This window comes from Rissa tridactyla, chromosome 13 (genome assembly GCF_028500815.1).
Source record: "Rissa tridactyla isolate bRisTri1 chromosome 13, bRisTri1.patW.cur.20221130, whole genome shotgun sequence".
NCBI lineage: Eukaryota > Metazoa > Chordata > Aves > Charadriiformes > Laridae > Rissa > Rissa tridactyla.
In genome coordinates, this window is record NC_071478.1 from 448,574 (window position 1) to 462,810 (window position 14,237).

General features: G+C 45.1%; 1 protein-coding gene across 10 annotated transcripts in view; it reads right to left on the reverse strand.

Moving 5' to 3' along the window:
• Positions 1–845: 845 nt before the first annotated feature.
• HIC2 (HIC ZBTB transcriptional repressor 2) overlaps positions 846–14,237 on the reverse strand; it is a 74,327-nt gene continuing 60,935 nt past the window's right edge. For 4 of the 10 annotated variants that reach the window (XM_054219227.1, XM_054219231.1, XM_054219230.1 and 1 more), the window contains exons 2-3: positions 9,632–9,775; positions 846–3,567 (exon numbers count right to left, since the gene is read on the reverse strand). In XM_054219227.1, the coding sequence (XP_054075202.1) occupies positions 1,825–3,531 (1,707 nt within the window). In that variant the 5' untranslated portion in view covers positions 3,532–3,567; positions 9,632–9,775 and the 3' untranslated portion in view covers positions 846–1,824. Of the gene's footprint in view, positions 3,568–6,802; positions 6,915–7,267; positions 7,534–9,631; positions 9,776–10,932; positions 11,453–11,788; positions 12,999–14,237 lie in introns of those variants that run through there. The other 6 variants (XM_054219232.1, XM_054219236.1, XM_054219229.1 and 3 more) reach the window with 6 other exon arrangements.

Here is a 14,237-nt window from a genome sequence, read left to right on the forward strand (position 1 = left end):
AAGGGGGCCAAGAATTGGTGGGCTAGGTTCTCTGTCTTCTCTCCTAAACCAATAGCAGCTGTTGGCTGTGATGTCTTATGCAGATGTTGCAAGAACATTTTGTTTCTTTTTCTTTTCATTTTTCTTTTTTTTTTTTGTGTGTGCGTGTTTAAATTGTCTAAAAGGGAGGATATGAAACACTTTGGTTTGCTTTTTCCTCCTCTCCCCCACCTTATTGCACTCTGGATTCTAGTAAATTATAGGCTGCTATGCCCTCACCCTCTGTCCTGCCAGGTGTTTACAGACTGACCCAGATGTGCTGGGGGAGTGGAAGATGAGGGGGACATTTTCCCCTCCCCATAGTATCCAGATTCAATAAACAAAGCTGGAAAGGGCCCAAAAAGCTCAGAGAAGTTTTCTTCTTTTAGATAAAAGTGACTACAAACAGCCAAGAGACTGCAAATGAGCCAGTCCAAGCAGCCAGCACAGCCTGTGGCTCAGCGTATTTTTTTGCTTTGTCTTTGGCCAAGCTTTGCTTTAACATTTCTCTAGCTGACTTTCGATGGAAGGACGGGGTGGTAAAAATCCCTTAACTTTAATTTAGCTTCTACTTTTATACATTAATTACTTACAATAAGAGAAAAAAAAAAAGCCTAATTTCCACTAACCATCTTATTGTTCTCATGAATTCAAGAGGTAGCAAAGGTAACAAGTCTGTCCACACAGACTTGCTCTTTAGTGAGGGAGGAAAGCTAAAAACATACACACACACAAAAAATAAAATAAAAAAATAATAAAAAAGTACCTAAGGAACTTGTAGCAAGTCCAGCCTACATCAAAACCCCTCCCCACCCACCCACCCTAGAATTAACCTCAGACCTTCCAGTTCAAACATTCACATAAACGTTACAATGGTTTTTCCTTTAATAAAACAAGTACCTCTAAGCAAAGAATATTCATACGAAAACTACTAGAAAAGTAAAGACGACCCCCTGCTCACTGAAAGAAATTCCCAGGGCATCCAGTCCCTGTTCAGTCATGGGTAAGGCAGAAGAGGTTTGTACGTGTTGTGGGAAAAGGCGGCATGTAGTTATGCGTGGCAAGGATAAAGATCAAAACCAGAAGAGGGAGGGATGGTGAGGGAGGCATTGCCATTTCTTTAAGTGAAGAACTCAGGCTGGCGCACACCTAGGTAGACTGCTGTCCCCACCATCGCCAGCCCGGTCGAGGGTGGTGGGTTCCACCACCGCTCTGGCTTTCCCACAGTATCTGAAGGGGCTGCCAACCCTGCGAGATGGTCCACAGACAAAGCTTCTGCGCTTGTGAATGCAATGCTATGTTATTTCACAGCTCCTCAGGCCGCTGAAAAGGTGTACTTTTTTTTCTTTTTAATGGCAAGAAATGCCCCTACTGAGTTTGGTTTTAAGAGACGAGGTGACAGCAACACGAAGGAAAGAGGCAGGGAGGGCGGAGCCAGCAGAGGCTGAAAGTCCTCCGTTGGTCCCCCTCCCTGCTCCAGATAATCAATATGGCAATGAAGCCGATGTGTGCAAAAAGAAGTGGTATTTCTTGCCAGATCACCAAGATTTGGAGGGAGAGTTGGACTAAATGCATCAGCTTGGCTGTGGACCTTTCTTTTTTTAAAAAAAGGGAAAAAATGAACTTTTTTTTTAAAAATGTTAAAGCTACATTTGTTTAGGCCTCCCATGACTGAACAGAGTATGGGGAGTTGCCCCCTTTTTTGTTTGTTTTTTTCTTTTTTCTTTTTTTTTTTTTAAGCAGCAAGTCTACAGAGAAAGGTAAATCACTGCGGATGGGCGTGAAGCTCATTCTGGAGTCTTTGGCTTATGTGGGAGAGGTATGCATTCGCAGGTGGCTGATCAGATTGCGCTGCTGGGTGAATTTCCCACCACACAGTTGACATTCGTAAGGTTTTTCTCCTGAGTGGACACGCATATGCTCTGTCAGTCGGTACTGCCGGGTAAAGCGCATCCCGCATTCCTCACAAGCAAAGGGCTTGAGCCCTAAGTGGCTGCGCATGTGCCGTGTCATGGTGCCCCGCTGTGTGAACATCTTGCCGCAGATGTTGCAAGGGAAGGGCCGCGTCAGCCAGTGAGTCTTCTCGTGCTGCCGCAGCGTGGCTGGATCCTTGTAGCTCTTCTCACACACTGAACACTTGAAGGGTCGGGACTCCGCGGCATAGGACTGGTTGGGGTTGGACAAATCCTCGGCTTCGTCCTTGCCGCCGTACGTGCCTTCTTCCTTGATGTAAAGGTCTTCCTCAGTATGCGTCTCCACATGGGCATTGAGCTGCTCGGAGCTGGGGAAGCCTTTGCCACAGGGGATACAGACATACAAGTTGTCACCATAGGCCACTGGCTCAAACCCCTCCTGCCGGTAGACATAGTTGGCACTAGTATGCCCGCCGCTCTCGCTCTCACCACTGTCATCACTGTTCTCCTTACCGTTTTCCACCTCCTCCTTACACGGGTAGGGTAGGTCTGTGCCGTAGGCCCCAGCCAGGCTCCGCTCCACAGACTTGGACAAGGGCCCCAGGAGGATACCGTTGGGTAGCCCTTCACCTTCGTCCCTGTCTTTGCCCCCCTCCTTTCGGTCAAAGGCATTGTCTTTCTTCATCCACTCTTTCTTGCGGGACGAGTGCCGGAGGCCCTTGCGCTGGCTGCTCTCTGTCAATGAGTGGTGGCACTCTTCGCTCAGATCCATCTCCATGGGGTCGCTGCTGTCTGCCATGCTGTGAGGGGCTCCGACTCCAGACTCGTCGAACGATGAGGCACTGTTGGCTGCGGGGGCTGAGGCAGATTGGGGAGAGCCATGCTGGCTTTCGCTGTGCTGCGTGTCATCATGGGAGGCTGCAACAGGGAGTGACGGGCTTTTTTTGGACAGGTCGAGCCCTAGCTCCTGGTCGCCAGTGCTCCCATTTGCACTGCTGCCCCCACCACCATTGTTACTGGCTCCCCTGCTTAAGGAATGACAATTCTCTTGGTTGGAGCTGCTGATGAAGACCTCGTCATCGGAGAGCTTTCCCTTTGACAGCTCCTTTGAGTGCGAGCCCTTCAACCCCTCATTTGACCCTGAATAGCGAGCTTGGATGACCGAAGCGGTGGAAAGTCTCTGACTCCTGGCAGATCTCCCGACACCAAGGCCACCGGCCTTGCCAGCAAAGGACTTGCTGTTCCGCTTCAGCTTCTTTCTGCAGAGAGCTGCCAGGTCGTGCAGTTGGAGGTAGCTTGCTGCGGTGAGGAGAGCATTAAAGTTCTGTTCACCGGGCTGGTCAGTCGTTAAGAGCTTACCAGTATAAATAAAGTCCAAGATCTGCCGGAACACGGTGGGGTTCACCATGTCCGTGTCTAGGTTAATCAGGTTGTCATGCAGGACAAGGGATTTGAAATACATGCTGCTGGCTGCCAGGATATTCTTATGGGCACGAAACAGGGCATTTTCTACCACAATGATCACATCACAGAGGAAACCTTTGGCTCGTTGCTGGTTCAGCTGCAGTAGCAGTTGTTTGGCATGATTTGGCAGTTCCATCTCCACCTTCTCTTCCTTTCACCTTCACCTTACCACCTGCAAAACAGGAGAACGAGAGATATGAACCTGCTGTTTCCACTCAAACGGTGGCTTAAAACAGTGCTAACAGGGTGCAGTCTGCGTTCAGCTTGACACTGACTAAGGAGCTCTGGGTCCATTCAGCCCTGCAAGCTGTGATCCTGCTTGGAGTACAGAGAGAAGTATTTCTCATGCTAAGATTTGAGTAAAGTCTTTAAAAAATCAGATTTGTAAGTATCTTTTTACAAAAGCAATCTTTGTTGGCTGGAATTACTATCCAAAAGATAACAGCAGGAAAACAACAGTTAAGTATAGGGGAAAGCCATTTTCCCTCTCGTGACAGAAATCTCTTCAGAGGAACAAGAATAGAAGGAAGAAAAAAGAGGCATCTACTTCACTGCCATTTGCATATCTGAGCATGTAAAATAATTAGCATAAGCTGCAGCTTCCCTACTTTAACATGTAGTTTGTTTATTGGCTCTTACATGTTGAAATCTTACAACACCCGGCTGCTCTGGGGTTGAGAAAATGACACGTAGCAACTACATCCATTGAAGATGGAATTAATCACGCTGAGGTGTGAACGGGAAATCTCCTTAAGACTATGAAAGGCTGCTTTAAAAACTGCCCCCCTGGCAATGTCCGTATCCCAATTCATTGACATGAAGAGCTAGAATCAACCCTAAACTGGCCGAAATTCAGGATGTTGAGCTAGGTAAATGCCACCAAATGTCTTCAACAACCTGAAAGCGTTTTCTGAAGTTGATTCTGCCCTGCCTTTAGTTTTGAAGGATTTTTGTTTAAACTGAGAGAGTCAAGTAACCTATCTCAAGTCACAGTCTCTCTGCCCTGAAGTACTGGGAAGAGAGGAAAATTGTGGTTGCCTCTGTGTAGTTCATGTATTTCAAAACCAGTATTCACTATATTTTTTAGTTTAGATATTTATATTGGCTTTCCCAGTAGTATGGACTGTACGAAATACCTAGTTTGAGGCATATCAAAACTAATTGCAATTGCACATTTGATAGATACTACAATGCATTAAAAAATGGAAATCAAATCTGGGGCTGCATTCAGGAATCCAAGATCAATTTTTAAACTTTTTTTTCCACGAGTTGTTTTTTGTTTGAAATTGCCAACGACTACTCATAATGGGCATTTATCTGTTAAGGTTGATTTAAAATAGTTTCTGAGGTTCAAATGATAGGAATTAAATACCAGCCACCTTTAGCCTTCCACTTCCTTTCTTCTTTTCCCAGTTCATCGTATTATTGAAACAGATTCCTCTTATTGAAGGAGCAAGCCATAAGTCCATAGGAATGAAGAGCTTAAATTTTCTCTTAAAATCACCATCAGTTAATGGTTAATGTTTTTATTGCTTGTGAGTCCCATTACCACGTTCTGTCCCATCAAATTTCAAATGATGAAGCATTAGACTGCATTATCATTCCTCTGTGTAAAGTACGTGTACACAAGAAAATGAAATAAGGAGCGATACTGTCAATATTAAAAATAACTTCCGTCAAATCTGATTCTCACTAACTGGTGATAAATAGAAAGATTTAATTTGGCAGAAAGGTGGTAAGTTTACATCGTCCATTTCTGCACACCAAAAAGATTTTGCTTTATGAAAAAAGTTATCAAAAAATAGATGAATGCAATTTTTTCTCCAGTGTCTGACTAGTCTGGTACTTTTACCAATGGATCTGCCAAGTAAGTGCCTCCCTTCTTCCACAGGACGCATTTTTCGCTCAGTTAGCTGGTCAGCCTGGTACTTGGTTACACATTTGGTAGAATTTTGCAGCCCCTGTTCCGTGCACCAGCACCTAGTTCAGTATCTGCACAGACGTTAGTGGCTCCTCACCTTGGCCCACAGCTAAAACAGCTGCTCTACTTTTCTGTTCTATATTGTCTCAGCAACAGATGGGAACCCAAGAAGATGGTGGATTCACCGCTGTGCACACTAATGTTGTTCCCAAGGGTGGCTGGCTTTAGAGTGGATGGCAACCAAAAAGGGGAAATACAGGCTTGCCACCGTGGTGCTAGCCAGTTATTTCTTCTCCATCTATAGTGTTTCTCTTTCTGAAACTCGTGCTGCAGCATCACAAAAATGCGATAGAGACAGGGATTACCACCACTGAGCAGTGTTGAGCACTTTAAAAACAAAGTTTTGCTGTAATTAGTTACATCAGAGTTGCAGCATGCAGGCAACGCGTCTGGTTCTAGTGGCTTGCTTCCAGAATTGCTGATTAAGAGGAAGAAGCAACAGCACAGAGGCACCAAATACCCACTTTTATCTAGCCAGGCCAGTAAAAGCACTTACTTCTGGGTCACTGAGATACATTGATAGGGAAGGACAAAAACATGGCTTGCAACATAACACAGTGTTTATATATATAAAAATGCATCCTGCTCAAGAATAGCAAGAGACAGCCTACTACTACACTTATTTTCACTACAGACATAATGGTGCGGTGCTTTTCCATGCATATAACAAACAAAATCCCTGGATATGAATTTTAAGTGTTCCATAAAGGACAAATATGGGAAAGGAAAGGAAACAGCACAGACAATATTTTTTGTCTAAACAGACTAATTTAAAAAAAAAAAAAAGCAAGCTTATTTCCCATTCATGTGGCACTTGAAGTAGAGGTCTAGAAATCTCTATATATGTGTTTGTCTAAGCCTTTGCAAAGAGCCAAGGCTTGCTGTGCTACCGAATGGAAATATTTTTAGATTTTCTTTCTTTCTTTTTTTTTTTTCTTTCTGCCTTAAATGATACTGAAGCCAGGTAATGAGCCTGCAGGGAAAGCCCTGGAAACGGGTACAATTATAGTTCTGCTTTCTACTGACCTTCATGAGGAAGATAGTATTATTATTAAACCTCAGTATGTTCTGCAGCATAAAAATTAGCATAGTACAAGTTGTTTAAATTACCCCTGTTTACCTCACATGTCGAATTTTACAGAAGTATTCATGTTCAGTAGGACATAAGTATGAGGTAGGTTCCTTTAGTAGATTTTAAAAGCAGTGGTCAGGTTTAAGCACTGTAACACTGCCTATCAAATCTGAGTTTGTTAGCTGAAGTCAACATGGATTTAGCAACCCCAACAGAATGAATGTTATGAAACAAGGCAGCAAAACCTTCAACCAAGTTGAGAACCCCATGTTTAAAATTTTGCCAGAATTTCCCACCAAGGGCTTTTACCAGGACAGCAACATGGGTCAGAGAACACACCTCTGACTGACGTACCTTTGTTACCAAAAGCTTCACAGCATCAGCCTGGCTTGTGTATCTTGTGCAGTCCTGAACAAAAATAAGTCCATTCCAGATATTTTCCAGAGCTGACCAGTTGCAAACCCTTCTTTAGCAATGATGAATTTCAGATGTGGGGAAAAGAGGTTGGAAAAGTGTGTTGGAAAACTTGTTAGCCAAAGAGAAGCGGGCATTATTCCTTAATCTGTGGCATTCCTAAAATCTCACTTCTGTCTGAAAGCATGGGACCAAAGGCAACTACGCAGTTAAATCCAGTATAAAAGGTAGCAGATCTTCCCAAACAAATGGCAGGTGTAGCCTTAGGACGACCTTGCTATCCATTAGTTTGCAGAGACTGGCTCTTAACAATCCCTGAACATTTGGATAACATCACCACCACCACCACAACAAAAGCCCCAAAGCGCCCTGAAAAATTAAGAAAAAAAAAACCACCCCCCTGACCTCAGGAATATGTAGATGTCCATCTAGGGCCACAGTCTTTTATTGTTGAATTTGGTGTGCAAAATTTCACTCCTTTGCATTTAAAACAGGATCACAGAAGGCTTTGGACAAATAGCAGTAGAGATGGTCTTTTTTCAGATTCGGGTTGCTTTCTAGTCATTCAAGACAGACAGTTTTCAGAGCAATGAACCTGCTCAAATATTCTTGTGCAAGTAGGGAATGAAGCAAGACTGAGGATCCTCACTGCCTCCACCATATCCATGACACTGAGACACAGTACATGCAAAGACATGAAAAATACAGGGCACAAATCACAGAATACAGTAATGCTGCAAGCAGATGCCACACATCAAACAAAGGTTCGCAAGCCAAGAGCCGATAGCATCTTCATAAGCAATACTGCCCGAGAGGCCAGGTAACTGCGAGCTGCTGTGCCCAGCCTGGGGCTCACCGTGATCCCGCGGGCAGACTGCAGAACACACAGGCTGCCCCAGGAGCTGTGCTGCTCTCGCTGCAAAGCAGGAAAAACATTTTTTTCTCAATTTCCACAAAGACTCTGGACATGACACAAAATTAGATTGCCAAAGTACAGGAGAACAGGAATTCCTTCACCCCTTTAAATAGTATAAAATCTAAATATTCATTACAGATTTAGTTCTCTTTAATATTACTAAGTCTCTTCCTAAAAGTAATTGCCGAATGAATGCTCAATGTGTTATCTTAGCAACCTCTGGCAGGAGATGCTGTTTTGTTTCATCTCTGAGTTACAGATGGCAGCGTATGAATATTGTTTACCTTTTAAGAAGCAACACCAGTGAAGCAAAGAATCAATCAAAAACAGATCTAAGGAATCACTCATTTCATGTAGAGGATTTGTGGATGGATGAGAAGCTAGACACTGAGCACCTGAACAGTGAACTAACAGTACTGCAGATAAAGACCAACAAATAGATTAGATGTGATGTATCAAATTAGATGCTGCTAAGCGTTATCCTACTGTGCATGTTATAATATACCTAGGAAAGACAGTGGCTTGCCTGCTTGCTTATTTCTCCATCTTTGCAAGCAGTTGTGCTGCACTGAGCAGACACTGCAGCAGTGAGCACGGGGAAGAACAAAATAAATCGTTTCCTACATTGCTCTCTGCCACCAATTTACTTCTGACATTAAAAATGCTGTGTCTAGCTGCTACTGGATCTGGGTGAAACTGAAACAGATGACTTCTGCACCCTTCAGTTTCAGATGAACTAACTTTTTTAGAGCACTTGAAGCCCCCACTGGGAAGAGAGCTTTCCTGTTGCTCACTGGCTTGTCTGATCTTCCTCTCCCCACATCCCAGCAGAACATATTTCCAGGACTCTTCTGAGGTACCAGTGAAGTGGACGTCATGGCCACTAACCTTCCCCCCAGGAGCTGCAGCTGGCAGGTCATTGTCCCATGCCTTCTAAAGGTATTCACATTCCAGAGCAGCGGAGGCATAGGGAGGAATGCAGGAACTGTGTTAGCCTACATGGTTCCCTATCCCCAGCCCTTGTGAGCAGGCAAGACAGCAGAACTCGGAAGCAGAGGCAAGAACATGCATTTTCATCATTGGCAGCAGAGCAGCAAAAACTCTGTAAGATCATCTGAAGCAGAAAACAGGATACAGCACCCTTGTTTCTCTCACAGGAATACTTCCCACTTCAAAATAGGTGAGACCAACACGTCAGGGTACTCGGGGAAAGGTCTGCAGAGCTGGGGAAGAGAGAGAAAGCGACATGCAGGACAGAGCAGGATGTGCAGCTGATGTTGCAGGTGTGGACATGGAAAGGAGAAGGAGAATGGAGGATCATTTTGCAGAGGATACCGCCTCAGCAAACTTAAAGTGGCTCGTTTAGTTTGTTACGTTCCAATTAGGGCCAGTCAGAACTGCCCTCTTGGCTCCCTGAAGCAGCTCTTGCAGGACCCCCGCAGAAATGGTATAGCTTTGCATATGGACACAAGCACCTGTTTGGTACCTCTGTACGGCAACATTTGGACATTAGGTATGTGGGCAATACATGCTCAGCTGCTACCAGCTCCTGGCCCAAAAAGGAGAGAAGAAAAAGAGTCAGATGATTTCCCAGTCCCTTCTATTTCCTGTTCTTGAATACCAAGGAGAGCCTGACATGGCTCGGCCCTTCTCTACTGCATGGCAAACTGCCCAGGGAAGGGGAATCTCCATGGGTGAAAAGGGTAGGGGCCCTGTGTGCATGAAAGCACTAACATCAGGAGAGCAAAGTGATTTCTAGTTAGTGCAAGGCTGCAGCAAAGCAGGAACACTTTGCTATACAAGCTGAGACTACAAGCAGTAGAATGCAGATTAACCACTTGGTTGCCGCTTACCATGCCAGGTACATTGGGCTAAAGGCACCTCCATCCAGTGCTGCCCGACGTGCCAGGTACATCCCATGATGTTCCATTGAAATCACAACAGGCCATCAATAGAACGTGGCTGCACGGATGCAGAATGGAGAACCAGCAGGGACGCTGTTAAATGCAATTAAAAAACTGCAATCAAAATTGAAATGTACATTTTAAAACGGCCACCTGCCTTAAATATGTAACTACTAGAACAACCTCCCCTCCACCCATCTCCCCAGAACTGCGGCGGAAACAGAGCAGAAGGCCTCTGCAAGTTTCTTGATCACTCTGGCCACTTTCATTCAGGACTCCCAACGGCACTGAGCTTCAGGGGAACCAGTGCATATATATCGAAGAACAGCAGATCCCAGGATGTCTGCACCAGCCTCCTTCTGCCCAGAAATTCAGGCAACTAAATATCACCATTTAGAAACGCTTCTATGGCAAGAAAAGCCTGGTGCCAGAGATTCATGGTCTTGTTCCTCACACCATACAGGCAATGGAAGAAACACTTAAATGTTGATCCTCTGTGTTGTCCCCATTTCCCTGCCCCGCTTCCAAACCCTTTGAAATCCTGCGCTTGTAGAGATGTTATGGCATTGAGCCAGGGGGTCCTTTGGCTTTTGTTAAATCTGTGGTGCAAGATGGGAAACGAAAATACTGTATGCCCTCTCCTATTTATAATGATGCTTTACTGGTAATTTAATCTATGTTCTTGGAGACTGGAGATGAAGTTGATGCATGGTGAACTGCAGCTGGTACGAGAGTCGCCAAACTTAAGATCTATAATTGCACCCTTCCCTGCCCAAAGGAAAAAGCAATCGCATCTTTTCCATGTCAGGGAAAGGCATATTCCACAGATACAATCAGCTTGTCAAGCCTAGGGTATGTGTATCCCCTGCAGTGCGTATCCTCCTTCCCCTAGAGTTCCTGTAATAAGCTCCAGCAGGATTATGAAGGAGGACAGCCTTAGGGTAGATGCTCAGCACAGGTCCCTCTCTACAAGTGGTGATGCTGCCCTAGTGGAGGGAAAAAAATCCAACCAAACAACAAAAACAACCAAACCAAAAAACCCAGAAATAATCCTGCAGCCTTGCAGGGATTCAAAGTAGGTTTTTAGATCCTCATGGCGAAGTGAAACTTCTGCATAGCTCTTGTCACATTGATGGCTGCGTGTCTCCAGCTGTGCTGCTGGAGATAGAAATCTTACATTTAAAAAGTTAGACGAATACTGATTACCATTTCAACCTTGAAAGATAAAAGGCCCAATGAAAAAGACTTACAATAATTAATGTAGTTGGATCAGAGAGGAGGAGGAGGACACTAGCCTGGGAAATAGAAAATGTCTTCATGAAAAGGACACTGAATGTAAGGAGATAGTTCTTCGTTCTTCCTGGACATCTGCTGGACTCCGGCCCAGGATAGTGTTCCCATCATTCGCACTGTATTCATGTCCCCACAGTTCTGGAATTAAATCCCTTTCACACTGAACTAATAGGTCTTTTGTATTCAGATTGCCCTGTTTTGACTGCTATAGACTGAAGATGTTTAAATCTCAATACTAGGAAGAAGTGAAACACAAGTGTTTGCTTACTGACCTGGGCTGTGCTGAGCCAAGAGCATTTGCTGAACTAGTGTGAACTGACCACTGCCAACATGAACAGCCCAACCCACATTTAAATAGCATGAAACTTTAAGTATATCAGGCAAGAGCCCCAGGGATTTGGAGCTCCCCCCTCTCCGAGAGATCGCACACTCTAGACTGCGTACAAGCAGTACCACTACTGGCTGCATCTGCCAGCATCAGGACTCTGCAAAACACTCAGCAATACCAGCAATACTCAGCTTAAGAAAGGCTGAATGTTGCATAAAGGTATTTCTTGGACAGTAGCTCAAATGCAGATTTACACCCAGATTACAGCAATTTGCTCCTGTGAAGCAAGAAGCTCTTCTCCATAGTTGTATTTCCCCTCTAGGGCAGAGAGTAGCAGAGAACTGCCTAAACCAAAGCTGTTTCCTACTGTTAGAACATCACACTGCAGTCAGAAAAGAAGCTTCCTGCCAATTCCTGAACAGAGCCCTTGTATATTGTACATTTATTTTCAAAGCTGACATGAAGGAGCCTAGGAATACCCAAACCTTTTAGTGGGAGGAGAAGACGAGAGGCATGGACGTTGCAGATCTTGTCAAGCAGAGCCAGGCACTAAAAATTCCTGCATATCTGCAGAGCACCGTTGATCTCAGGAACACAGCAGTGGCACAAAACAAACAAAGCCTCAGAAACTAGCGAGCAGCAATAGATGTTGGGCTGTTCTGCAGCCCTGCAACAACCCAGCAAGCTCAGTTCCAACTGTATCTGCATTGCAAGTAGTAAAGGCAGCTCTGATGTCCCATGCTAATCAAATGACTCCTCATTGCTCTAAAATACCCTATATTCAGTGGAGTAGCTCAGCCCACAAGAGAGGAAGGATACCCTCTACCCATCCACCAGTTAAGGCCGCTTTGGTATGCAAAATCCCTCTGTTTCCCAGCTACCTTTGAGCCTTGATGTACAGAATTCTCCCTTTACAATGCAAGAATTTAGGACATGACTAAAGGATTGTTGCTAATCCTAGAGTGTTAGGCAGAATCAACAACCCTATGAATTATATGGAGTGAGAAGACGCTCCTGGTCCTAGAAAGCTTGGTCCCTGTCCTTCGGTATGGTAGGCCACAGTTGGCGGGGAGTGCAGAGAGCAGCAGCTTCGTGCTGAGCACTGCTCTGGGGGCAGGAGCACACAGCACAGTGGAGAAGGAACGTCATGACCCTTTTCCAGCCAAGACTGTCTTATGGCTCTGCTTTAGGGCTCTGAGTCACCACAGGTACAAGCTGATAGCCGAGTTGTGAAATGCAGCAATACTGGAGCAAATTCCTGGCCCTTTCAACTGTCCCTGCAACTGGGGAGGGATCTCCAGGACAGGCATGAGGCAGACAGCTGGGAGTGTTAAATCCACTAGTGACTGTGACGCAGACCCCTTCATTACAGGGTTTGTTAGAGCAAACAAGGCCTCGGAGTACTGGGAGAAACAGGAGAGCGTTTGATACAAAGATACTCCCAATTGGCCTGCTTATTTTTATTTCTTGTGTGGACTCGGCAAACTTTTCTGCAGAGGAGCACTCTGCACAGGAGCACCTGCATAGATTACTGCTAATACGAACTTGTTGCAATAGGTAACACTAAGCTCCATGCTGAGGGGTGCAGGAAGGACATGGGTAGTTGCCTTGGACCAAAATGTCATCTCTCTCACCACATAGCAGATACCAGCGAGCACAGAAAAAAACCTGCTGTCTCATTTTCTTCTATAAGACCAAATGTCATTCCCTTATCTCATCTGTACCTACAGATGCAGCACCAACAGTTCTCCTCAACATAAATAAACAATGCCTTAAGTACAGCACCTTTTGCACTTTATCTACCTTTTTTTCCCCCGCGCCCCCAAGAACTGACCATGTACTCAGCCCTGTACTTCCCAGAGAAATCTTTGTCTCTATGCTTCACTTCAGTGAAGTCTTTCAAGCAAACCACTGTTTAAGAACCGGTCCTGGCAGTATCAAGACTGTACTGCCTGCCAAAAATCCGTCCAAATCAGATGCTTAACTCATCACCCTGAACCCTCATATATTTGGTTCTTTGCAACCACCAAAAAGCGTTTCTGAAACTCTGAGCCTGGCAAATGAGAGGATGCCAGAAAGCCACTATTGCTTGTAGAAGCAGAAGGCCAAACAACTCAAAATTTTGCAAACTGTCTGCATTGTATCCAAATCTGAAGATAACGTGAGGGGAAGGCAGGGATTACTCATTTTCAGAATTCTTCGTTTCTTTGGCTGCCTCCACTAAATGACTTCTCATTTTCACTGTTTTATTCCCCTGCCTTCTTCGCTTGAGACTTCAGACATACTTTAAATTCAGCTCATAGGCTGCAAGGAGGTCACTCCACATAGGCTTCCAAAACCCACCTCTTCCCAGCAAGGCTCCCATCTTGCCATCTTTATCCTGCAGCACTGCACAGCAGTGGTCCAGGGCTGCAGAAGTCTCATGCGCATTTGGCCAGCCTTCTCTGGCAGTTTCTCAGCTTTGGGGGTTACAGCCTGAGGCGCATTACGAAAGGCAGCCCAGCAAGGTCATGGGGTGTTGCAAACTTTGCTACAGCATCTTCCTCCTTTCCTTCCCAACACACTGTTCTTGTCAAGGTCAAGGATTTTTTGGCAGTACTCAAAACACACAAGTTACAGGCTCTTGTCATGAGTCAAGATTTAAAGCATCTCTCCATTTAAAAAAAGCAGAAGGAGAAGAGCAAGGCAGAGGGGAAGGTACTTTTGCCCGAGATTTGGTTTTGAAAGGGGATTGACAGCCTATGCATGTGCTTTACCCTCTAATCTGAAAGCTCCTCAGGACAGGACCCTTAGAAGCATTTTATACCAACATAACACCCCAGAGCCAAAGAGCCAGCGGCTCCCCGCATCCATTCCAGTCTGCTCAGCTTCTCCTAAATCAACACTGCCAGAAGGCAAGACAGCACTATAACAAATTAGCACCGCTCACAATTT